The sequence below is a fragment of the Australozyma saopauloensis genome, chromosome 1 (genome assembly GCF_035610405.1).
Source record: "Australozyma saopauloensis chromosome 1, complete sequence".
NCBI lineage: Eukaryota > Fungi > Ascomycota > Pichiomycetes > Serinales > Metschnikowiaceae > Australozyma > Australozyma saopauloensis.
The window spans coordinates 681,838-706,203 of NC_086131.1; the positions used below are offsets into that span (position 1 = coordinate 681,838).

Here is a 24,366-nt window from a genome sequence, read left to right on the forward strand (position 1 = left end):
TTTATTAAGCAGAGCGTAGCTCTGTAGTTGTTTTGTCAAGTAATACATCACAAGTCTAGATAAAACAGAAATCTAAATTAATTGCACAACGTACGTATGCCTCTTTAAAAATTTACTAAACGAATCTATAAAACCATCCGCTGGCCTCACATCAAGACTAGATCAATAGCGAGTGCATTGGCTGCGGTGATCCAGTCTTCTCCAGTTTCCCAGCATCTACCCATAATTATTAAGCTTTTTGAAGCATTTGAATTTCCTTCTTGAGCCAACCTGGTGAATCGCTCCACAAAAAACATCCTGAGTTGCGGATCCAAAACCTCGCACCCACAACTGAAATTACAGAAAATGGTGCAAATTTCAGCGGGACTTGCTGGTTCAATGAACAAGCGGAGAATTTCGGCCATCTTTGTTACCAAGTTCTGGACTAGAAACAGTTCTCTAGGCAATAGAAGCACTCTTCTGTATAGATTGATAAGACCGGCGTAGAAGAATAATTTGTTCGTGCATCGTAAAATATTATCTTTATTCATAATCTCCAGTAGTCTCTCTTTTTGTTTACCAACATACCCTGTTCGGGCGTTGACTTCTATCATTTCATCTAGTAGCAGTTGACGCTTCTCCTCTGCAGCTTCGTGATCTTCTGTAAACTTCTCCTTAAGTTCAAGTGCAGCATTAATTATGTTCTGAGGCAAACAAAATTTATCATTTTGTGTATCACTCATGTAGAGATCGACCTCATCCAAAAGAAGCGAAATGTTCACGAAGTGAGGAAACATTCTGACATCGAAACCTAGTAAATAGTCAATTTCTCGATTCAGATTATCCATGAAATCCTCATCTTCACATGATATGCTTTCAACGGGCCGATACTCGCCCTTCCCTCTGTAAGTTCTTAGATATTTTTCCCGACCCTTGGTTGATGACAAAGCTCCAATAACATCAACATATGCAAACCATCGCATAAGAAAATAAGCTGTATTGCTTTCTTCGTGAGAGCTAACTGAAATTGAAGAGGAGCTTCCATCGTTTTCGTCGGAATGTGGCGAATGACCACTTATGTGCAATTTATTTCTTCGAGCGGTAACAATCTGACCAGCACCATACGTATGTGTTCGATGTTTCTCGAAATTTTGTGAGTGAATGACTTCATAAGACGAAAGGAGTAAAATAGTTGCGAGTGTACCATCAGAAGTTGCCTCAGATTTATCTTCTAATTGGCGCAATAATTCGTTACAAGACCGACCCAATAGTTGATCAATAATCTCCAAGTTCCCAGAAGTACCATTGAGCGTTTGCATAGCTTTTGCTGCAAAAGCTAAAATAGTTGTGAGAACACCAGAATAGTGCATTGCCATCTGTGGCAAGAGAACCTTAAACGGATTATCTCTGTACAACGTCGGCGCAGGGACGAGATTATTAGAGGCAACTTCAACCCAAAAATGAAAAAGTTGTCTGTAGTATGGAATTCGTAAAAGCAATTCTGGAAGTGGCATAAGCAGGGGAGGAATAGAGCTTACGGTCAGGAGCTCTTCAACCTCTTCAACTCGACCTCCATCAAATGACGATTCCGGCATTTCGATGGATTTTCCATAATCAGGAGATATTGGGGATTCAATTCCACTCTTTATCCACCCACCAGGGCTCAAGAAGTCAGGTGTTGTCACCCCAGACACATCCTGATGTACTTGCATGTTCACTCTATCGATATCAACAGCATAATTAGTGCACACATCTGCGAGTTCTGAAAGCCTAGAATCCGATCCAAGTGGACTGTGTTGATAGATTAGGTCATCCAGCTTCATTGGCGAGAAGATCTCTGGGTTCTGTCTCACAACTGGTGCGTCAACTGGTACTGAGGGCTCTGACTTGTATGCTGATTCAGCGACACTACTGCTTCGCGTCATTCCATAATCCTGGTCTTCTGAAGCTCTTACAAAGTCTGTCCTACATTCCAGATTTTCAAGTTTGATTTGCATGTCTGGGTTGGACCTCTCTTCAACTTTCACCATGGACTTGTTGACAGCAAACTGACTGGGGACAAAATTGACTGACCCAGCTTTGAGATTGAGTTTTACCTCTTTGAACTCTTTTCCTGACAAGTGAGGGCTTTGTCGTTTCTCCTTATTCTTGAACTGTCGTCCTCCCCAGACAAGCTTAATTGAGTAGTCACAATCATGTCCCAGTTTGAGGCATGCAGAACAGGAAGGCTTTTCTTCTGAGCATTTGCTTTTAAGCCTCTTGCATCTGTGACATCCATTTCTTGACCTAGTGATTTTCTTCTTGTCATTACCATCGGTGGGGCTCATGATTCATGCTTGTTGAAGTCTCAATGGATTCAAAAGATAAAATAGAAACAGGCGGTCAAGGTTATATGATAATTTTGGCAAAATGAGTGAAAATATCCGTGATATATTATTGTCTAAGTAGAGACACAGACAGTAAGAGAAATAAATTCGAGGTAAGGCTTAGGCCTTGCAACGGAAGCACCTGCCTAACTGGGACCAGTCATTCGTGGTACCTGCATGATCGTGTTAATCGCTATCTAGCCAAATAAATCTCGAATAAAATGAGTTGAACTAAAATCTAAAAATCTTTTGAGTGGTGATTCGTTGTCTTGTCTAAAAGTCCACCATCTTTTTTTTCGGTATCTCTCTCGACATACTTGCGCCCAAATAGAAGAACTAGTAGCTTTTCATACAATCTGAACAAGTATCCACCGGCAATAAGTAAGCCAGATAAAATAGTAGCCAATTTTGCAACAAACACGAAAAATCCAATTCTCTGTTCTATAATGTAGAGCTTAATGGATTCGAAGGAATATGAGAAGTAAATTCCGGCCGGGCGAAGATCGCTCTCGTCTGTGACATGATGAATTTCAGTAAGAGAATACTGGTTGGTATCGACGATCAAACCCAATTTCTCGTACTGAGTCGGAACAACTTTAGCAAAGTATTTGTATTGCTGTTGGGTTTCTTCTGTTGTTTTAGCTGTGAAATCTAGAGGATTGTTAATGAATGGGAAAAACTCTCCATAAGAAAACTCGTAAATCGCATGGGAGAAGTTGTATGCCGCTGGACTCACCACCAGTCCATCATACATGGCCAGTCCCTTACTGATAATGTAGAATTCACCTTTAACCTGATTTACGGGTATTGTTCCAAATATGTGGCAAGCTGGGGCATCTTCATTGACTCTAGCGCCTTTCACGCTATACTCAGCTCTTAAAGTTTCCGATAAGATCTCGTCTAGCTCGGGCGTATCATGAGCTTCATTATTGCTGTTCAAGCGAAATATTTCAGGGATGTAAAAACCAGTGCCTTGAAAATTCAAAACTTCTCCGGCCAAATAGTTGTCGCTGGTGATGTCCATGACATTTGTCACAAGATATTGGCAAGGCATTGCAACCACCATGTCCACATTGATGTTCAACGACAGTCTGATATCTTTATCGACAGAAAAGCGCCTGTCAATGTATCCACCCAAGTATCCACCTATTTGGACATATAGGATCATTAACATGAACAAGACCGTAAGTATTGTCGAAAGCCCACCACGCTGCGACCGAACCATATGCTCTGGGTTGACCTTTGGAAACGCATCGAAGACTCGTACTTTCTGCGAGAAAGCATTCATCGTAAATATGCCTGAAGTGGGTTTGTGGAAAAGGTCTACAAGGGCTGTAATGAACTGTATGAATTTCGCGTGTGCAAGAACACTCGCATGGCTGCGAATCATTAGCTCAAAAACAATGCGACGAAAAAAAACATTACAAAAGCTTACACCACGTTCCGGAAATAATTTTATAAGATGCTTAATTGTGTATTCTTCATGCAAATTTGATCTTGTCCACCGGCCGAGCATACCTGTAGCACGTCCGGTAAAGGCGACGCCGCCTAAATTCCTTCACATTCTCTTGGTCAAGGGGTATATTATCGTAAATCCAACCTTCCGTATCCATATCCTCTTCTCTGACGCTCAAGTGTGTTTGGTCAAGGCGTCGGTCCGTAATAAATGATATGGGGTCCGTATCAATAAACCAATTACTGGCATATCCAAAATCATACTTCCATTCCTTCGGTGGTAGCACCTTTCGAAGATGATTAACACCGTGTGGATATCTTCCAGATAATCTTACAGGATCCTTCCAATCGTAAATGCGTTTGGAGTACGCAAACAATGACCACTCATGCTTGAATATGTCCTTAGCCTGCAATTCGAATATCTCAACGACGCGAGTATCTGGCTCATTGTCAACAATGATATTTTCAAACTCCATAGACTCTAGAAATTGACCGGGCTTTGCTTTCGGGACGATAATCTTCGGGGCGGCTTGCGACTTCGATTTGTTTTGGCCCTTGCTCAAGGCAGCAATCACATCTTTGGCGCCAGGATGTAGCACAGACAACACAATGTAGCCCATAGATATGAAAATTAGTTTCCATGGTATGAACTGTCCCAAAAAAAAAACGACCAGCGTCAGGAGAACTACGATAAAAAAAACAACAGTGGAAAGCCGCTCATTCTTAAAACTCAAAATGTCGGTCGCCAATGTCTCTCCTTTCTCTAAACTATCCAATAGATCTGTTGTAAGATTTTGTAAGTCACGCATGTTCATGAGTAGAGAAACTTGGGATTTGATGATTTTCGTCTTGTCCTTCTTGTTTGATTCGTCTGGTGCCGCAGACTCAGCAACAGAAGAAGGGCGGGTGGAGATTTCGTCCGATGACTTCATTGTTCCAGTGCCGGAAATAATCGAGCTATCGCACAGTTGAGCCTCGTCAATCGTCGATGTTCCCACATTCAAGTAGTCAGAAAGTAAACTACTGTTTTGGGACTCCGTGAAGAATTGGAAAAATGACTGACCTCGCTTCTTCACAGGCAAAATCTCTGGTAGATCCATTGGATGCCTTAGTAAATAGTGTGGCAATATCACGCCGAACAAAAGAATCAACAATGGGAAACAAACAACCAAATGGGGCCATAAACAAACTGACGTGTAAACAACCAACGTAAAGAGAGTTTTTGCCTGGTTGCGCCACGTCAAAATATGTATCAATCCGTATTGCAATCTAAAGAAGCCTCCCATTTTCAGACTAGTTCGCTTCAAGTTGGACACCAAGAGCACAAGTGATAAAGGCTTTTTTTCGCTTCTTGATGGATCTTTTATTCTCTCCTGCAATAATTGGGCGTCCGGAGAATCTTTTGGGATTGTGTTATCAATTAGGCGCTCCATGAACCGGTCCATGAAATGTGCCTGCTCTTTACCCTTTTGTTGCTGATAGTCTTCAGCAGACAGGGCCATGCCTTCTATCAATTCGGCATCCTCGATACTTAGTTGGAGATTTTCATTTCTCGCCAATTCTTGTGCTTCCAATTTGGTGATGCCCATACTTAAGAGAGTTGCGGCGGTACTTGCAGCAACACCTCGGGTAGAAGACAAACCCTTCTCACCAGCAATATTGGATGTGTAGTCATACAAAGACGATAAAACTCTAGCTTTTTTGGAACGCAGAGTTGCCCCATTATATTCAGTCATTTTGAATGATTATAGGAAGAAGGGGGTGTTCATGGGTAGTGAAATCAGAAGGAGAAGGTGTGGAGAGGGAATGTGCATATGATTCCGCACCTCACGAAAAACTGGGGGTACGATCCAAGAATGCAGAACTGAGAAGTTGGCATGACGAAGCGCGATCTTTATAGTCCCAGCAAAAAATCGAAGCAAGGAAACTCTGAAAATTTGTCTGATCGATTCGATCTTCGCTTGAGGTCGGCAATCTCAATGTTACATCTAGTGGCCGTGAACTGACTTTGACATTGCGTCTAAAGTGAGTTGGAGACTGCAGATGGGATTCCCGTGTTTCAGATGAAGATCCTTGGAGCTGTAATGTAACTGCCTGCAAATTGATTTTTCCATCAATCCCAAAGAGGGAGAAAAGAGGTGTGCGCCTAAGCTTGCGTTCATCTTTTGGACTTGGGATAAACGGTGCGGCATCCGAAGCCTGCGGATTCGACAACACCCTGAGTCCCTTAACTTGTAGTGCTTTTTGGAGAAGATTTCGTTCGCGTAAAACAAATTTGCTTGAGGGTGCTCCAAACATCTCTAAGAAGTATGCTATTTGCTCAATTTCCGATTTTCCAGGTAGCAATGGTGATCCTGTGAAAAGCTCGGCGGCAAGACACCCTACAGACCATACATCTATTTCTGGTCCATATTCTGTGCCAAAAATAACTTCAGGTGCACGGTAAAATCTTGATTGGATGTAGGTGTACATGGTGTCGTTCTTGAAGCAAGACGAACCGAAGTCAATGATCTTCACTTTGAGATCTACGTTCCGGTTTGTAAGTAGAGGTTCAAAATCCGCCGGAAACTCAACCATGATGTTTTCTGGCTTGATGTCGCAATGAACAATGTTCATTTTATGGATAAATGTTAGACCTTCAAGTATTTTTTTAGTGATGTATTTCGTAACTCTCAATGACACCCCTCTATGGTAGTTGAGCTTCAGAAACTGGTATAAGTTAATTGCTAGTGCCTCGGAGACTATGCACATATGGCCTCTGAAATGAAAGTGGTCACAATAATTGAGGATGAAGTCTTCGAAAGGACCATTCAGAGCTTTCATAAGGTGTTTGAGTATCTTTATCTCGCTGACAGCTTGGAGAGACCAATCAAGCTTATTCTTTATAATTTTTATAGCGACTTTGCGGATTTTGGTTTCAGAAGCGTATTTGTGATCAATACAAAGCACAACGCTACCAAATGAGCCTGTTCCCAATGTTTTTATGATCTCATATCTGTAATCAATATGATCATTCATGCTTATGATATAATTTCCACGCAGGTCATCGAATCCATAATTATTCTGTGAGTTGTTCAATGTTACGTCCATATTTCTTTTCCCAGCACTATAACGCTCAGGAACGTAGTAAATCGTGGAGGCCCTCATAATCTCACCTCGTTCAAAAATAGAAAGATCTCGAGCTTGGCGGGAGTCAATAAATTCATGCGGCAGAATAGGTTCGTTGGGGTGTAACAACAGATCAAGAGAGTGAGAGTCTTCGAAGAGTTGTGGCTCTGACTCATAAACAAGCTGGCAGAAATCGAAGACGGTTCGCACCTTATTTGGTTTTCGCATCCTTGGATCTAGTGAAGAAGTTTGCTTAACCTCGACAAAATTGTTAAGTGATCTTGATTTGGTGAAGTTGGGGGTCTCGGGCTTCAGTCTGAAATCGAAAGGAGTATTGTTGGGGACATCAACCCGCAAATCCGGGAGTCTTTCTCTGGATTTTGATGCACTATTGTAAAGTCTGGTGTAAACATCTTCTCCCTTTGATTTCATTGCGTTTTTAGATATATCTGTCGCGTAATACTGGGAAACTTCAAGGCCCAGTGCATTGTTTGAGGAAGTGTAGTTATTCGTTATATCAGCTGGTCTCAAATTCTTCAGCATTAAACGTTTCTTCCCAGAATGTTGTGCATAATTTTTTCTTTGATTTAGATCTGAATGTGATGTAGAACGGGTATGGGTAAAAGGTTTGTCAAACATAGGCATGGTTGACTGTTTCTTGCGCGAAGAAGATGTTTCTCGCATGAATGAAAACTGCAGCATATCTTGGTTCCTGGCTGTTCTGTTTTCTCGCCCTTGAGAAGGCGATATCTGACAAGAATTCCTGTTGGTATTAGGCTGTGGCCGTTTTGAGACTGAAGGAGCGCTACTCGTGATTTTTGACGCAGATGATGTCCTTGAGTCGGCTCTCTTAGCAGTCGATAGCTGCGGGGCCTTACATGGTGTTGTGAAAGACGTGGAACTCGAAAGATTATAGCTCGTGGATTTTGAAATCGGCTTTTTTGGCAGCTTCCCTTCGACTTGCATTTCTAGCTCAATACCAGCAAACCGGTTGCGGAGGCCAGGAGAAATATTGGACATTACAGACACTCAGGAAACATTCGGCATGAATCCAAAGGCTTGGAAGATCTATTGTTCGCGTAGAAGAGTGAGGTTTAAGGAATGCAAAATAGACGGTATATGGGCTAAAGGATGTCAGCTAGGCTCTACAACACCAGAAAAAGTGAATATAAGCGGAGCGTTTCTCACTTGACATATTCAACAAATTAAAAATATCATTCAGTTTTATGAATTTTTTTGCCTCATTCCGATATTGAAACTCCGATGCTTTTTGGGGCATTCCAATTGAGAGCTAGTCAAGCATCAATAAAAGTTTTCAATTATTTAAAAAAACGCCAGATTGGTCAATGTAAATAAGTAAGTAGCTAAGTATTAAGGAATTTTTTCACAGATCTCCTACCCCGTAAAATATGACTGGTGTAAACGCATTCATGAAAAATGGTGGAAATGTCGAGTCTTGATGAAAACAAGAATGAAGCCTAAAGTCTTCTACTTGAGCTTCTGTTTAGGATTAATATCGAACCACAAATCTCGATCTTATTTTCCCGGTGGAGTATCGTTTGTTTTCTCTAGATTTCTGTTCGTGCATTCGCAAACATGCCAGTTTAATCTCTAAAATCACATTGGTCAAAAGTCTCGTCAACACAAATGGCTCATTTTTTTCATGCTAGGAGCCTTTTATTTGAGCTGGTACAAACTAATGTCTTAAGAACTATGGTGCTCTATAGAGTTAGAATACCTGATGTAAGATATATGGAAAAAAAGACAATAAAATCAATCTATGAGAATGATCCAATACGTCGGACTTCCACTGATGAAATGTAATTTTGAAAACAAGTTTTGTTAATTCTATTCCTACCCCAGTAATTATCGATGCAGGTCCCAAACAAAACTCAATACAAAGAGAATGGAAAAAAGTGAGGAGCATACTACACATGATTCAAATGACGATGAGACTATGATGCATGAATCAAAACCTGAAGGTACTTCAAAAACAAGTTCTGAAAGTCCTCAGCCAAAGCTCAAGTCGGAGACGTTAGAGACATCCCAGCCGCCAGAAGATGATGTGGAACTTGGATCACCAGAAATATCCGATGATCTAGAAGAACAAGAAGAACAAGAAGAGGCACAGGAGCCTGTAAAACCCATTGAGAGCAATCCCGCCTCATATACATTCCGTGACCTTCTTCTCTTGACACAGATTCTTCATACTCTGGGTCTCATAGAACCCAAGCAGGTCCTTCAATCGCCAGATCTCGATGAATGCGGCGAAACTTGGTTTAATCATAAATGCACTGTGTTAGCACGACGTTTAGGGGAATTTCCTCTTCATACTGCAGCTACTAGCGATCAAGTCAAACAGCTATACGAAAATATGCTTCAGGACTTTTCGCCGTGCCAGAATACAACGGAACTTGCAAACAGTTTCTATCATATGAGAATTAGAGAGTTGGAAACCAAAATATTGGAAGAGAAGGATGCCTTCGAGACCCTTCACAACGTTGCATGATCGGCACCAAAGATCGCTTACAAGAAACGGGTAAAAAATCCGTTTGCGGATCTCTCTTATTGGACCGAAACCTTGTGAACTCGATTTGCAACTCTGGTGTATGATGTGACTGTCTAATCATTTACTTATATGTGAGACTGCTCATCCGAACGGCATCAACAATCAGCAAATAGAATTTGCAGGTAGAGGAGTCAAGATTGTTCCCTTTTGAGAACTTTCATCAGTTCGAAGAATGAATAGAAGTATCAGTTCAACGGAGCTGTAGTTGGTTCGTTCTTTGGAATTGAATAGCACTATCTTGGATCTGAATCTGTTAATTAAAAAATTCCCGAATACATTTATCAAAAAAAGGAATCGCCAAAAGACACAACAAAACCGTTCATACCTGTTTTCACTTATCTATTTTTCACTTTTTCCCCATGGTCCTCGGCAAGTTCGTACCCCACAATCCTGCAGAGATTGTAGTTGTAGTAAACCGTTATTGTCTTATAGTCGGTCCTTACAACAACTACACAATGTCTTCCACTCGACACAGAGAAACGTTTGCTTCTCTTGCATTGAGAACATATCAGTCTAACAGATCTCTTCTACTTAATGCAGCCTACATTATTCTTATTACAGCTGGCTTCTCCGGAGCCACTTCAACCTCCAGCTCCTCTCAAAAACGGAAGGATCGAGATGCATCTGCGGTCGAAAATGCAAACAAACACCCTAAAGTTAACCGCGCTGCTTTTTTCAGACTCATGAAAGCCGCCATGCCGAAATACAATGACTCTTCAGTGTTGTACTTGATAGCTCACTTAATATTGTTAGTTTGCAGAGCCATGCTCACTCTCAAGGTGGCAAGTCTAGACGGTATGTTGGTAGGTGCGCTAGTGGCCAAGAAACTCCGTAGATTCAGCAAGCTTCTAGTTTTCTGGATGTTGATAGGACTCCCTGCATCTTTCGTAAACGCCCTCTTGAATTGGACAAAAGACAAGTTGCGCCAAAGCATTCGGACTAACTTGAATGATAGTGTCATGGATGACTACTTGCCAGACAATTTGGATCCAAACTACTATGCTCTCATCCAGCTTTCTGATAGCAAAATTAAGGATCCAGACCAAAGAATATCTACTGATATCACCAGATTGGCCCAAGCGCTTTCTAGCTTACCAGGGCAACTTTTAAAACCGACATTGGATCTCTTGCTCTGTGCAAGAGAGCTTTCGAAAAGCGGAGTCGGAAGCGGTGAAGGCACCTTGGCTCTCGGTATGTTGGCCCACTTTTCAACTACAATTCTTCGATTGTTTTCACCTCCGTTCGCAAAACTTGCTTCTGAAAAGGCAAACCTTGAGGGCCAACTACGCAGTGCCCATTCCAAAGTGGTTGCAAACAATGAGGAGATTGCCTTCTTGCGCGGCCATGATCGAGAGCTCGACTACCTCGACTATTGCTACTACCAATTGGAGCGCTTTTTGAGAATGGAATACTGGAAACGCGCAATACATGAAATTGCTCAAAGCTTTATTGTAAAGTACTTTTGGGGAGCTGCTGGGTTAGTCCTCTGTTCCGCACCAATCTTCATTAACAAGTATCTTGGCAAAGCCCCAGATCCAAATGCCGCTGGTGAATTTATTACAAATAGAAGATTGTTGATGAGTGCGTCTGATTCTTTAGACCGCCTCATTTATTCACGCAGATATTTGTTGCAAGTTGTTGGCCATGCTTCACGTGTGACATTTTTTCAAGATGCTTTGGCTGAGATAAAAGCCCGGAGATCAGTTGTTAAAGATCAAATCGAAAAGGAGGAGGGCAATGTTAGATATGGGGATGAAATTACATTCAAGAACGTCAAACTTGTGACACCAGCAGATGTCACTTTGATTGAATCTCTTAATTTTAGCATCAAACCTGGTGAACATCTCCTTATTGCAGGACCCAATGGGTCCGGCAAATCTTCCTTGTTTCGAATGCTCGGTGGGTTGTGGCCTTGCAAGTCAGGGGAAATAATAATTCCTACTTCAGAGAACATGTTTTATTTGCCCCAAAGAGCCTATCTCGTGAAGGGAACTTTGAGGGAGCAGATCATTTATCCACACTCAATTGAGCATTTTGACCAAAAAATTGGAGGAAAGACTGACGATGACTTAGCTGAAATCATGAAATTATTGAAACTCGATGACCTTTTGACATGCCCAGAGGACTGGGATACTGTCAAGAATTGGAACGAGGAACTCTCGATTGGAGCCCAACAGAGATTAGCCATAGCTCGTTTGTTCTATCATCAGCCCAAGTTTGCCGTTTTAGATGAGTGCACATCTGCCGTCTCACCAGAGATGGAGCAGTTTGTGTATGAGCATGCACAGAAGATAGGTATCTCTGTGTTATCTGTAGCACATAGACCAGCGTTATGGCATTTTCACAATCGATTGTTGAAACTTGATGGCAAAGGGGGCTACTACTTCGGTGTTTTAGATGCCGAGCGCCGTCTTAAGTTCGAGGAGGAGAGACTCAAGCTTGAGAAGAACTTGAGAGATATCCCCGTGATGAGAGATCGTCTCGATGAGTTGAGGAAGGTGTCTCGTTCCCAACATATACGTTACGAGAACTCACATAGAAATCTCACTGATTTAAATAGGGCTTCGTGAACTGTTTAATTTATTTCAAGAAATTATATTCTTTCATTAAGTCATTCCTTTCTTTATATGGTAGATAAGAAAAAGGTACTGCATGGCATGGAGCCTGATAGGTCTGTCTTGTGTTATTTGAATGAATTTGACGAAGCCATTGTTATCATCAAAACGAATACTTATTGTAGGCTTGGGAAACCCTTCGCCTGCTTATGATCTCACAAGGCATAATGTTGGCAATTGGCTCCTAGATCAGCTAGTGAGCAGAAGATGGAATGGATTCACACAGTTCAAGAAGGATAGGAGATACAGACACTTCGAAATTAGCCAAACTTCAGCTCCTGAGTATTCTCATCTTGTATTAGCGAAATCAGTCAACACTTACATGAATATTCAGGGACCAGCCGTCAAACAATTATGGACATCATTCAAAAAGGAGAAGAACGATGATCCAACATTGATGATTATACATGATGAAATAGAAATAGGCCTAGGCAAGGTTCAATTAAGAAAGGGAAGTACCAGTGCTCGTGGCCACAATGGTCTTCGTTCTATAAGCACCCAACTTGATCCTACTTACACAAAGATGGGATTGGGGATAGATAAGCCGGATAAGCTGTCGAACATAAAAGTTCTGGATTATGTTTTGTCGAAATTTTATCGTAATGAACTCGACGTTTTAGAGAGCGTCACATTAGAGCAGGCGTCTAAATTGATTGAGGAGGTTGCAAAAGGGTTGCATTCCAAGTGATAGATCGCCAAATGGCAAAGCAGGCATTTTAGCTTCTCGAAATTAACACGAATTATGTAAATAATCTAGTTCCTGGATTAAAGGGCTAGTACCGGATTGAACTCAATTATGGTAAAACCACTCAAGGACACAATGCATCGGTCCGATAAAAATACTAGTAAATTCAATACCTGTGATGTTGATATTATTTGACTTTTAAGACATTGTAAGATTGTCGACCCAAGGTTAACGCCACCCTTCTACCCCATATACCTACTTTCTACATGTATACGACCACAGTCACAATTAACTCCACCAAAGAAATGGAGTTCACGCTACACCTCACCGCTGAGCGGTCTGTAGTCAGAGAATCCATAAAAGGTACGTATTTACAGTTCTGGAAGACTTTACATTCAATTGCTCTTTTCAGCGCGTGGATACTAATCTTGTAGGTTTACTATGGACCATTCTATTTAATCGCCTTTTCGGTCCAGTGACACCGATAACAAATGAATTGATGGATATACCGTATCCGATGGCTGCTGAGTGTCCCGATATCGACTCTTTAATCGATCATCAAATCGATTTGCTCATCAAGCAGTGTTTCACATCGACTCAACACCCACCTACGCATACATTTGGACAAGTGGTAGTGCTGTTCTCGCATCAAGACCAATTAAAAACAAAGAAAAAGACAGGATGGTTCGGGAATGTTAAGGAGCAGGCCTCCGAAGACATGGTAGTATGGGAAAAATGGACCATCAACATCAATTGTCTACCGATTACTGGGGATATAGGCAATCTACCTGAGGGCGACGGTGTCATGAATAATGCAGAGCGTTTACTTCAATTATCTGCTGCCAGCTTCGAAAGCAATTTGCTCCGTATCTTAGAAATTGTGGATAAGCACAAAAGCCATGTGCCTCCTATTGTCACCCTCGAAGTAGCTCCGTTCCCTTATACTATTGCAGTCACGCCCAGCGCCAAGCCGCCCTCTGAGGACGAGACTTGGGGCCATTTGATCAAGAAGATGATGGACTGAACGTCACTTGTTGAATACATATTTATACATAATGAATCTTATAGACCTCAAAGGTTGGCGCTACTGAGGCCAGCTTCGCCTCTAACCAAAATACACTCGTCCTCGTGAATTGCACGGTCGCTTAATCCAATCTCTTCTGCTTTATCGAGAACAGCTTGGTCATAGCTGCCTGGCTGAAACCACAATCCCTTGATTACTGTCTCAAAACCAGGGACGGAGCTAATGTCTTCTAAGGTTTGTCTTGTAATCCGAGGAGGAGTCAAGAACAGAATGCTCAAGCCATCAGCCGCAGATAATTGATGACCAGGCAAATCCTGATTTTCCACGAGCGCCAACACCAATGGCTTGACCGAGTTGACCACTACTTCCCCACAAATCTCTTCTTCCTTCGGGTTAATTGGCACAACAGGAAGATCATGGTTAATATACCACGTCAAGATTTTGAACCCAAATTTGGAAGTGTTTTTGGTTGCTCCCACCACGGCGTATTGTCTTTTGAAGCCGAAAAATGATCTAATTTGGGACATCATTCTTGCAACCTTATATTATAGAAAGTCTGGAGTAATCTGGGGTACATGTGATCCTGTCTTCTGGATTCGAATGAGCTGAACGTAGATATGTCAAACAAACCCAAAATTTTAGATGGTTCATATTTCGATTTTTATTCTCAATTAAATTATCCGGATTTGGTATTGTTTGTTTGTTGGCCATTTGAACCAAACTTGCTCGGAAGAGATCTCAATGAGTTCAAAAAGTACAATAGCTTTGAAAAGCTTGAATTTGGAGTTGGAACGCGTAATCTTATCTGGCAGTTTGTTGTCTAAACTTCGTAGCATCGATGGTGAAGATGAACCAGCTTGTTGCAATAAGCCTTCAACGCGAAAAAGAAATATTTGGCTTCGAAAAGGGTCAAAAACAGTGAAAATCAAACGAACAATATTTGTCGTTATAACAAAGTATGTGGTTTTTTTTCAATATATTTCCGCTCCGGGTCAAACATGCACTTCCTCTACTTTCTTGTAGGAAACATTTACATCTATCGTCAAGAAGCCCTGAAGAACACCTTCATGCACATGGATGGTCCTTAGATTACCTACTCTAACCTTCCATCTGAGCTTTATCGAGCGCGTAGTAGCTGATGGCTCGAGATAAACGTACAAAGCCATGCGGCAACTGCAAAAGATCAAAGGTGAAGTGTGAATACGATCAGAGTTTACCATGCGTGCGATGCATGAACATAGGTTTGGCTAGCTCATGCCTGTTTCTGTTGAAATTACCTTCACTCCAGCTTCCACTGATCAATGCACCTCTTGTTCCCTTTGCCAACACACCACCACCTGCGATGCTGCCACATCCGCTACATGTGCCTTCTCACAATATTTACTCACAATCACATACACCATCTATTCCAGCTGTCCAGGCTTCTTTCCACCCACCTGCGCAGGATTCTATTGTCAAGCTCGAACAGAAGGTGGAATCTATGGATTCAAAATTTAACGAACTACTAAAACTTTTGCATGAAAATCAAACGGCAATTCGCGACGATCGTCAAAAAAATAAAGCTCAAAGAGAAGTACATTCAGCTACTCCAAGTGGGCAGATACTGAAATTGAAAAGAAGTCTCACATGCTCCAATGATGATGACTACTTGGCTACAAAGAAGATAAAATGTAGTGATGATTTTAGGAATGAAGTTCTTTCTATGCAAGAAGCAAAACTCCTCTTTAATTTTTTCGATCAGAACATATCTCAGCAATTGTTTGGCTTCGAGCTCAAAAACTTTTGTGTTGAAGATCTTTGGGAGTCATCGCCCATCCTCGTATGCGCTATCTGTACTATCTCACTGATACACTACCCAGATCCTAGTGTATCTTCGAAGCAGGCGACATTGCAGACTCATTTACAACAACTATGTTCCAAAATTATCTTTGAGCCTCAACCTAGTTCGGATTCAACTGTATTTAATACTATCGTGGCGTTAATTCTCTGCAGCTTCTGGCTCTCTGACTCTCAAAGATTCACGGGATTAGCTTTGCAATTGGCAAAGGAACACAATTTCAACGAAATTCACCCCAAAGATCCGAAAACAAGTTCAGTGACCCACAGAGACAGATTGAAATTGTGGTATCTACTATATATATTGGATGGACAACAGAGTATGACGTTCCATAGGCAGGCTTTATTATCAGCCTCAGATGGTGCGATTCAAAATAGTCGTCATCTCCTACTTGATAATTCTAAGGAAACGAAAGTTATTGAACAGTCCTCTATAGAGGAAACCCAATCAAAAGAAGTCATCAAGCAAAATTCGAATGGCCATAGCAAATTGACTGATTTACGTTTAATCTCGCAAGTCGAGTATAATTGTGCTCTAGATGAAGCCCTCAAGGGCAATGCTTGGGATCTATTGGATCCACAAGCCTTTGGCATCCCATCGAAATCTAATCTAGAGCTTGATAAATGGATGGTATCCTGGACTGTTCTCCTTGCCCCTATGAACAATGGGACAGTTTGGCTGTCAAAGTCAACTTTAATTTACTACAACTTTGCTAAAATGCATATCAATAGCCTGGCGCTTCGCTCTTTACAAGTCAACACAGGTGAATCCGGTGTCATATTCCCGAAATGGAATCAGTACAAATTTGTTACCGACAGCTTGAGAACGCCTGAAAAAAAGACAGAGTATGACGTACCTGCCGCTGATAACGAAGAATTTGTGTCCAACACTGAGCTAGCTACTCAAGATCAAGCAATGCTTAATTTGAATATAGCAGTTTCTGCAGCACAGACAGTTTTGAGCTTGGTTCTCAACGACAAAGACATCTTGGACAATTTGAAGTATGTCCCACTACATATACATATCATGCTTTACTATGCGGCATTTCTCCTTGTGAGTGCCCCAGCCAATCTCCTCAGTGGTGGAATAGAGGACTACTCTCACTTCAAAAACGTTTTCAATAATCTCAGAATGACTAAGACACTACAGAAGAAGATTTTGTTGAATCTTCCAACAGACAAAAGGTTTGGAGATAGACTTCTCAAAAGCTTAGATGCTCTTTTCAATGAAAGGATTCATAATTTGCAAATTGAAATTCACAATGCGCCAATTGACGTGCCAGCAAAAGCGGAACTCATGAACGAAATGTCAACATTGCAGTGCACATATTCACAGGTAGAATTAATACCGGAAAGTGCTGAAGTTTCTAGTCTGGACTCTTCGCCTCAGCCAGAAAAAAAGTACGCTTGGCCAGCTTCTCATCATGGTCATGTATAGTGCGCGAACTTGTGTTTAGCTACCTACCACATTAATTAAACAATCCTAATAGTTTTGAAGGCCAAAAATGTCTCAATCTCGTATACGAATACTTGCTCGTAAAATAGTGCCTGAACAAATTCATTACCTTGTTCATGGAAACACAATTCGAGTTCCAAGGTACTGGCGGCTCCAAAAGAATGTCTGCGTGAAGACAGTTGACACAGACTTCGAGGAAACCGTCGAAGAACTAGATGCGATTGAGGAAGCATGTAAGGAAATTGCTGAAATTTTAAAGATTTACTGTTCCGTATCGAGCGAGCTCATATCAAGTTCTCTGAGAGTTGTCAACTCGTTTCATATCTTGACTCACACCAGTTTCACCAATACGGATGATGCCCCACAAGAAATTGGTTCCAGCGCATGGACCAGTGCGAAGAGCTATCAAATTGCTTTAGAGGCGGTAAATATTACCTTGCGTGAGACACTTTGTGAAATTCCACAAGAATTGGATTCGAAGATTGGCAGGCTAATGGATACCATTAACCATATACACAAACAAGTGAATACAAGAGATAAGCTACTAGCACAATATGAGAGCATGAAAGATAAGTATGACTCATTAACTCTTCTTCAAGCTACCAAAAATCTTTCTTCTCGCAGAAAACGCGAGCACTTCGATTTGAAAACGGCCATGGAGGTTGTGTTAAAGGAGTATACCGATTGTAATTCAATGATCTGCTTGGAACTGCCCTATTTTTTTAAGCTAGTCCGACAATTCATTCAGCCATTCTTGGAACTTTTGTTCTTTATACAATTATCCGTCACATACCAGACTTACTTGAACTTTGTTCCACTTATGGAAGATTTAGGGATTGATGACGAAGTAGAAACATCCTCGTTCCTCAAAGATCATCTTGATACATTTTCCCTTCCTGATTCGCTGGAATTAAAGAATTTGGATATCATTCAGCTTCATAAGAAGTACTTAGAACTGCTTATTCATGACACGCTCAGTCAAACACAACGCGAAAATTCGCCAGAAACTTGCGAGGCATTGTATGATTATAAATCTGATGTTCCGGAAGATCTAGTCTTCTCTCGTGGAGATGTGATTCAGGTATTGCTGAAATCTGGCAACTGGTGGGAGGGACAGACCCTAAACGGCAGGGGAATGTTTCCACGAAACTACGTGACTACCACAGCTGAAAAATTTGTATCAAGACTGGAAAACGCACAGCAAGCAGTAGCGCCAGTTGATGAAGTGCTAGAAAACGATGAAGTTTCACAAAAAGATGAGCTCACAATTGAATGTCCTACGACACAGGTTTCGGTACAAATAAAAAGTACAGCTAACTCTACTGGCTCAAGAATATTGGAGCTTGCTTGAAGCAAGCGCAAAAATTGGTAGAGTAAATATTGAGTCATATTAAGATGTTACTAGTAAATGAATCGTCCGAAAAGCCTCAGACAGCATTGTATTTAGAAACACACTTACCGGAACAAAACTTTCTCTTGATTGGAATGCTTTTGTTCAGCAAAATATTCCACCATTCGTACACGGTAGCGTATGGCTCAACAACAATGAGGTCGCACTCATTACACCTCTCGTTGAACTTTCCTTTGGAGATCGTGAGAGCAATTATGGGGTGATACAACTTGGGGACTGACTTCTTCCAATGTTTAGTCTCTCGGTACGTCACATCATAAGTAGCTATTGTGTTGAGACACAATGCTTTCAATGTGGGTACCTGGCTAGTTTCACGTTTGATCTTTATCGGAGAAACCCACCGTAATCCTTTTTCATATCGCAGATCACTCAGTTCTATTTCAGTTGCATTGTCATAAACTTCGACAAATGGATTGGGACCAGCCCTAAATGTGTGAAGCTTGGACAAATGAAGAATCTGCGGTGGCAAGTGTCGTAGTTCGTTGATACTAAGATTCAAATCACGCAAATCGACGAGGTTCTCAATAGAACTAGGAATAAAAATAAGTTTGTTTTGACGTAAACTGAGAACATTCAATTTCGTGAATTGGAATAAGTTTGGGTTCAACATGCTCAAATTATTATTGTTCAAATAAAGCTGTCTCATGACATGACCAGAATTCTCGAAAATTACTAAGTTGTTCAAGTCTTTGATTTCGTCAGGAATATCTTCAAGTTGCATGTGGGCCAAAGAGACGGATGTGTGAATATTTTCAAAAGATGTTTGAATTATTTGTCTTGCTTCATTGAAGCTAGATCCTAAATTTCGATTGCTCAGCTCCTCGCTTTGATGCACTGACGAGCTTTGTGCTAAAGAAGAGAATTTGAACCTATTAAACTGGTCAATGCCAAAATCAGCCTCAGAGCTCTGTACTTGCAGTCTCTTGATAGGAGAAGTCTCCAAATTGAATGCTTTCGGTGTCAGAACCGGTGAATCTGGGACAGTCACCTCATGTGTAGATAGGTCATATTCGGAAACCGGGTTCACAACAGGAGGACTACTTGGAAGGATTGAGGAAGATTCTGCAACAGCGCGAGCTTCTACTCCACCTGATACCAAGGGTTCCATCAATTGGATTGTCTGCCGTTCATTTGATGAATCAGTTTGAACCTGATCATTCGGTGTTCCCGTGAAAAAGTCATAGTCCATTCTCTTGACATCGTCTTTCTCTGTGAAGCTCTCGCCCATCTTTCTCTTAATCGAGGGAACCGATAAAAGCACCGGGCCCCTTAATTGAGGAGACTCTCCTGGCTGATCTTCGTCCTTTTGCGTACTTCTGGTGTGATACATACTACTAGCATTTTGATCTCGGACATACTTCTCTCTTGGATCAGTGTTCAAAGCAAATCTTTCATTTTTGGAGGATGTGCTATATGCAAAAGGTAGCAACGGATCATTCCTCTCCATAGTTTTCGGGTCAGAACCTAAATTGGTTAGCCGATGACAATAGAGAAGGAAACACTTTGTGTGGGAAATGTAGCACCTGTATCGCTTATTGGCAGGAGTGTTTCTACAGAGGCAATATCTTACCGAAATCGACAAGCAAAAAAGCTCAGAAATTCATGGATTGAAATCCAATTGGTATATCCTTTTCAAGACTTTAACCTAGGGTTTGATTTTTGTCATGTTTATTATCCTGATTGACATGTAATTTGGGTATGATTGTAGCTTACGGTTCTGCAAAGTTTAACAGTCTTACTTTTATTATAAAATGGTTGAAAGGTAATTATCGAATTTTTAGCTCTCTCCCAAATGGGTTTTGAAGGAGAAATGCCGTCATTCTATGCATTCAGTGATGTCGGACCACCAGCATAAGTCATTGTAGTGCCAACATTCGCCTCACTAAATGATTGATGAATGCATACTATAGTGCGAAATGGCTTCATTTTAATACTTCGGGCATAATCCGGATTGCCGAGCTCTCAGTTGCCTCTTGCAGATCCTTAAACTTCCTCAGATCTACATGAAGAGTGTGGCTTCAAACGCCGAACAATGAGCCTACATGCGTTGGACCGGAAAACTCCGAAAAAATGATGTCGATTTAGGTTGAAATCTGCCAAGAAAATCTCCTTCCTGTAATAATGTTTCAATTAAGCCTAAACAATGTCTTTGGAAAGGTTCGTCGTGATCAGGTATCGAACGCCGTCGATAACGACCCAACCAGAGGCGCTTAAATTTTTGAGCCGGACCTTTAGGATCTACAGATCCATATCTTTTGTGACAGAAAGACCTAGTATATAAATGAACGCTCTATGGACAGGGATTATCACTTCAAATTAAAGTCCAAAAACATAGTATCATGAGCAAGTGGTAAGTAAAACTTCCTTTCGAGAAATTCTGTCCTAAATACTAACAATAGCCGAATTCCTTCATTTGCAGAACTCATTCGTAGTTGCAGTTCCAGAGATGAGAATCAAGGTTGCAAATCTAACTTCATGCCTCATTTCGAAGCTCACTACAATGTCAAAATTCTTCCAAAAGAATCTACCAGAGACAAGGTACTGGAATATCAAGATGGTGTATCGCCTTTGAGCAGAAGTAGAGCTGTTAGTCCCCAGACCTCGGAACTTCTTCATGTTTCAGGCGACGACAATGTACATGACTTGATCCAGAGCTACATCTCCGAAACAAAGAAATTAATCTATGAATTTACAAGATTCGAAAATGGTATTAAAGAGGGCTCATACCCTCGTAGCCTTCCTGAGGATAGCATCGATCAGCTTGCAAATGTTCATCAGAATGCGTCTAAAACATTACTCAATATCAGGAAGTCTTACCGAAAGGCAAATCCTGCAATAAGCAAGCAAAACTTTATATCACATTGCCGAAGAGAAGAAAAGGTCGCAAAACCAACCAAGTCGAGAGCTCAATCTACTCGCAAGGCAGACCACAGCATCGTAGCTTTCACTATCAAAGCGAACAAACCACAAACATCAATGATTGACGAGCTCAGCCCAAATCAAGACTATTTAAACAGAGACCTTTGTTTGAAAACGAACACTATGTGTACTCAATGTGGCTCAACTCAAACACCTGAATGGCGTAGTGGTCCCTCAGGAAGCAGGACCTTGTGCAATGCATGTGGCCTTTTCTATTCAAAGCTTGTGAAAAAATTGGGAGTAGCTAGTGCTTGCGATTGTCTCAAGAAGAGAAAACGGACTGTTAACATTGACACTTCTTGAATACAGACTTTAGTTTTGAATCTGCTTTTGATAATAATGACCTGCCAATTCGTCTATCCAAGTCTCATTGATAACCATGCAATTTCTCATGTACTCCTTGCTAGTCAATACAAGCTCGTGATAGAGAACGTATTTTGGAGGTGGTTTAACTGAGAAAAGCCTCGAGGATGGATGAAGGTAAACCGGTTGATTCTTTTTGAGCAGTGTGTAGCTATTACCTAGTTTAGAAAGCTTAGCAATATTTGGAAAGAAGCCGCTCATCAACGCTTTTTGAACTGAACAGATGTCCGGTGTACACTCGCCAACAACCGGGAATACCGGAATCACCTTTTGACACAACTTCTCCAATTGATTTCTGACTTCCCTTATTTTTTTTAAAGTTCTGTATTGTAGGAAATGGTCTTCACACCAAAGGTTCGAGTACCCATTGTCTCGCCATTGGTGCCAGATATTCAACAAAGTCAAATGATCACCCGCCTCGTGAAAAAAGCGTTCTCTCATCTTATCAGCTAGTTCCTTTTTATCTTTCGGTCTGTAGAATAGACTCGATGATTCCGAAAGCATCGAAATGATTGATAAGATGTCATCTTTCACGTTGTACTCAACACTTGTTAAAATTGCTTTACAAAACATCGGATCCATTGGAAATTTCGCCATTTTTTGTCCCGTTTCCGTTATCTGCCCTTTCACGTTGAGTGCTCCTAACGAGTATAATAATTCGAGGCATCTTATCAATGTTTGATGACTTGGGGGGTCCATGAAGTCGAAATTTATCAAGTCAGATACCCCAATAGACAAAAGAAGAAGAATCACGGAGCTGAGATTTGCTCGCAATATTTCAGGTGTCCCATTCTCGGGAAGCTCGTTATAGAATGACCATTTCGTAAAAAGTCTGTAGCATTTTCCAGGACCTACTCTTCCAGCTCTGCCAGCTCTTTGGTCAGCAGAAGCCCGGGAGCAGGGGACAACTACCAAGCTCTCCATACCTGTTGCCGGATTGAATACATTCTCTTTTACATATCCGGTGTCGATGACAAATTTGATACCATCTATGGTAATGGAGGTCTCGGCAATATTTGTTGCAAGAACAACTTTTCTGGAATTATATGGAGTCGGCTCAAAGATTCTTGCCTGAAGTTTGGGTGGGAGATTAGCATAAATAGGTGCAACGATAAGAGGTTTGATCAGATTTCCTAGTTTGCGACTCGCCTCGTTTAAGGTTTCTTCCATAGTTTCGATTTCGTCTTGCCCCGTAAGAAAAACCAAAATGTCGCCCGGTAGTTCCTGCTTCATATGAATTTGTAAAACCGTGGTAATTGCCGCTTGAATGTAGTTTGCTTCAGGGTTTTTAGTGTACGCAATGGTAACAGGAAACCGTCTTCCCGGGATCTTGAAAATCGGTGCCAGATTGAAGTAATCCGAAAATTTCGAGGCATTGATAGTAGCAGAAGCGATGATGAGCCGTAAATCCTGTCTCTCTTTAATGACATCTTTGAGCAAGCTTAAGACAATTTCTGTAGAGACTGTTCGCTCATGAGCTTCATCAATCATTAAGCAACTGTAAGAGGTAAGCATTGGGTCAGTCATAAATTCACGGAGAAGCATACCATCAGTGAGATACTTGATGGCTGTGACCTGGGAGCTTTGATCTTCGAACCGTATACTGTAGCCGACCTCGTCTCCCAAACTACATCCAACTTCTTCGGCAACTCTACGAGCAACTGATGTTGCAGCAACTCGTCTAGGTTGAGTACAGCCAATCTTCAATATCTTTTGCTTTCCAGCTCTCTTATGATAGCCCTCCTCATACAAGTATTGTGGAAGTTGCGTTGTCTTACCGGATCCAGTCTCACCGACAACAATGACCACTTGATTGGATTTGACTACATCCAAAAATGATTGCCGTTGTTTGAAAGCCGGTAGACTCTTCCGTACCGCTTGTATATCTGAGTGTGTGGGTTTTTCATGAGTCGCACTGTCTTCTCCAGGTAGCTCGGCACTTTCAGAATAATCGACCAGTTGTGATTCATCAAAGACATATTCGTACTCCTTTTGATTGGTGAGCTGTATTTGATCTGGGTTGGAGGATACGATTTCCTGTGCCTTCTTGAGCTGATCAATTTCCCATTGATTATCCTGTCGAGTCCTTTTCTCTCTAAAGCTATCACTATATTCGTACAGCCGTTTAAGCACTTCCTGTTTTCTCTTACGATCTAAGTTTCCGTTTTCCGTTGTGTATTCTTTTGGAGGTTGATATGTGCCATCGCTTGAAAGTTTGTCCTCGCTGAGCGTGCTCAACAATTCTTGCTTCGCGCTTAGTAAATGAGCTTCCTTAGGGGTAATATTTGTTCGCAGGCTTAAACATTGAACTTCTTCCTTTAATTGTAGGATGTGCTCGTTTAGCTTTCTTTGGATATCACCACTAGCAGAGTTTGAATTTGGTTGGGTGAACTGTTCATGTACGCTAGTGGTCGATTCAGGAGCCATAACAGAAAGAGAATTGTTCTCCTTCGAATTGTCATCTTCGTAGTCCTCGCATTTGTTTCTTCGGTACCCTGTGCCTGTAATTTTCAGCATTTGGGATTCTCAATTGAGTATTGGAGTACTTACTGCCCTGCTTCTTGCCTGTATACCGTGGCC

At 41.4% G+C, this 24,366-nt stretch overlaps 14 protein-coding genes across 14 annotated transcripts; 7 read left to right on the top strand and 7 right to left on the bottom strand.

Annotated features, from left to right (window-relative positions):
- Positions 1 to 146: 146 nt before the first annotated feature.
- Positions 147 to 2,306, bottom strand: PUMCH_000315 (uncharacterized protein; the record flags this gene model as incomplete). Its single annotated transcript, XM_063019407.1, has 1 exon — positions 147 to 2,306. One exon carries the CDS (start codon positions 2,304 to 2,306, stop codon positions 147 to 149), a length of 2,160 nt encoding a protein of 719 aa, XP_062875477.1.
- A 277-nt stretch (positions 2,307 to 2,583) lies between these two features.
- On the bottom strand, positions 2,584 to 3,861 carry PUMCH_000316 (uncharacterized protein; the record flags this gene model as incomplete). Its single annotated transcript, XM_063019408.1, has 1 exon — positions 2,584 to 3,861. One exon carries the CDS (start codon positions 3,859 to 3,861, stop codon positions 2,584 to 2,586), a length of 1,278 nt encoding a protein of 425 aa, XP_062875478.1.
- Positions 3,827 to 5,536, bottom strand: PUMCH_000317 (uncharacterized protein; the record flags this gene model as incomplete). The annotated part of the gene is made up of 1 exon (XM_063019409.1): positions 3,827 to 5,536. One exon carries the CDS (start codon positions 5,534 to 5,536, stop codon positions 3,827 to 3,829), a length of 1,710 nt encoding a protein of 569 aa, XP_062875479.1.
- A 91-nt stretch (positions 5,537 to 5,627) lies between these two features.
- Positions 5,628 to 7,928, bottom strand: PUMCH_000318 (uncharacterized protein; the record flags this gene model as incomplete). The annotated part of the gene is made up of 1 exon (XM_063019410.1): positions 5,628 to 7,928. One exon carries the CDS (start codon positions 7,926 to 7,928, stop codon positions 5,628 to 5,630), a length of 2,301 nt encoding a protein of 766 aa, XP_062875480.1.
- Positions 7,929 to 8,814: 886 nt separating this feature from the next.
- Positions 8,815 to 9,417, top strand: PUMCH_000319 (uncharacterized protein; the record flags this gene model as incomplete). Its single annotated transcript, XM_063019411.1, has 1 exon — positions 8,815 to 9,417. The coding sequence occupies one exon, from the start codon at positions 8,815 to 8,817 to the stop codon at positions 9,415 to 9,417; it is 603 nt and encodes a 200-aa protein (XP_062875481.1).
- A 419-nt stretch (positions 9,418 to 9,836) lies between these two features.
- On the top strand, positions 9,837 to 12,047 carry PUMCH_000320 (uncharacterized protein; the record flags this gene model as incomplete). Its single annotated transcript, XM_063019412.1, has 1 exon — positions 9,837 to 12,047. One exon carries the CDS (start codon positions 9,837 to 9,839, stop codon positions 12,045 to 12,047), a length of 2,211 nt encoding a protein of 736 aa, XP_062875482.1.
- A 121-nt stretch (positions 12,048 to 12,168) lies between these two features.
- On the top strand, positions 12,169 to 12,780 carry PUMCH_000321 (uncharacterized protein; the record flags this gene model as incomplete). The annotated part of the gene is made up of 1 exon (XM_063019413.1): positions 12,169 to 12,780. The coding sequence occupies one exon, from the start codon at positions 12,169 to 12,171 to the stop codon at positions 12,778 to 12,780; it is 612 nt and encodes a 203-aa protein (XP_062875483.1).
- Positions 12,781 to 13,276: 496 nt separating this feature from the next.
- PUMCH_000322 (uncharacterized protein) lies at positions 13,277 to 13,801 on the top strand (the record flags this gene model as incomplete). The annotated part of the gene is made up of 1 exon (XM_063019414.1): positions 13,277 to 13,801. The coding sequence occupies one exon, from the start codon at positions 13,277 to 13,279 to the stop codon at positions 13,799 to 13,801; it is 525 nt and encodes a 174-aa protein (XP_062875484.1).
- A 47-nt stretch (positions 13,802 to 13,848) lies between these two features.
- PUMCH_000323 (uncharacterized protein) lies at positions 13,849 to 14,331 on the bottom strand (the record flags this gene model as incomplete). Its single annotated transcript, XM_063019415.1, has 1 exon — positions 13,849 to 14,331. One exon carries the CDS (start codon positions 14,329 to 14,331, stop codon positions 13,849 to 13,851), a length of 483 nt encoding a protein of 160 aa, XP_062875485.1.
- A 608-nt stretch (positions 14,332 to 14,939) lies between these two features.
- PUMCH_000324 (uncharacterized protein) lies at positions 14,940 to 17,075 on the top strand (the record flags this gene model as incomplete). The annotated part of the gene is made up of 1 exon (XM_063019416.1): positions 14,940 to 17,075. One exon carries the CDS (start codon positions 14,940 to 14,942, stop codon positions 17,073 to 17,075), a length of 2,136 nt encoding a protein of 711 aa, XP_062875486.1.
- Positions 17,076 to 17,142: 67 nt separating this feature from the next.
- On the top strand, positions 17,143 to 18,444 carry PUMCH_000325 (uncharacterized protein; the record flags this gene model as incomplete). Its single annotated transcript, XM_063019417.1, has 1 exon — positions 17,143 to 18,444. The coding sequence occupies one exon, from the start codon at positions 17,143 to 17,145 to the stop codon at positions 18,442 to 18,444; it is 1,302 nt and encodes a 433-aa protein (XP_062875487.1).
- A 76-nt stretch (positions 18,445 to 18,520) lies between these two features.
- On the bottom strand, positions 18,521 to 19,951 carry PUMCH_000326 (uncharacterized protein; the record flags this gene model as incomplete). Its single annotated transcript, XM_063019418.1, has 1 exon — positions 18,521 to 19,951. The coding sequence occupies one exon, from the start codon at positions 19,949 to 19,951 to the stop codon at positions 18,521 to 18,523; it is 1,431 nt and encodes a 476-aa protein (XP_062875488.1).
- Positions 19,952 to 20,979: 1,028 nt separating this feature from the next.
- Positions 20,980 to 21,726, top strand: PUMCH_000327 (uncharacterized protein; the record flags this gene model as incomplete). The annotated part of the gene is made up of 1 exon (XM_063019419.1): positions 20,980 to 21,726. The coding sequence occupies one exon, from the start codon at positions 20,980 to 20,982 to the stop codon at positions 21,724 to 21,726; it is 747 nt and encodes a 248-aa protein (XP_062875489.1).
- A 9-nt stretch (positions 21,727 to 21,735) lies between these two features.
- Positions 21,736 to 24,303, bottom strand: PUMCH_000328 (uncharacterized protein; the record flags this gene model as incomplete). The annotated part of the gene is made up of 1 exon (XM_063019420.1): positions 21,736 to 24,303. The coding sequence occupies one exon, from the start codon at positions 24,301 to 24,303 to the stop codon at positions 21,736 to 21,738; it is 2,568 nt and encodes an 855-aa protein (XP_062875490.1).
- Positions 24,304 to 24,366: the final 63 nt, after the last annotated feature.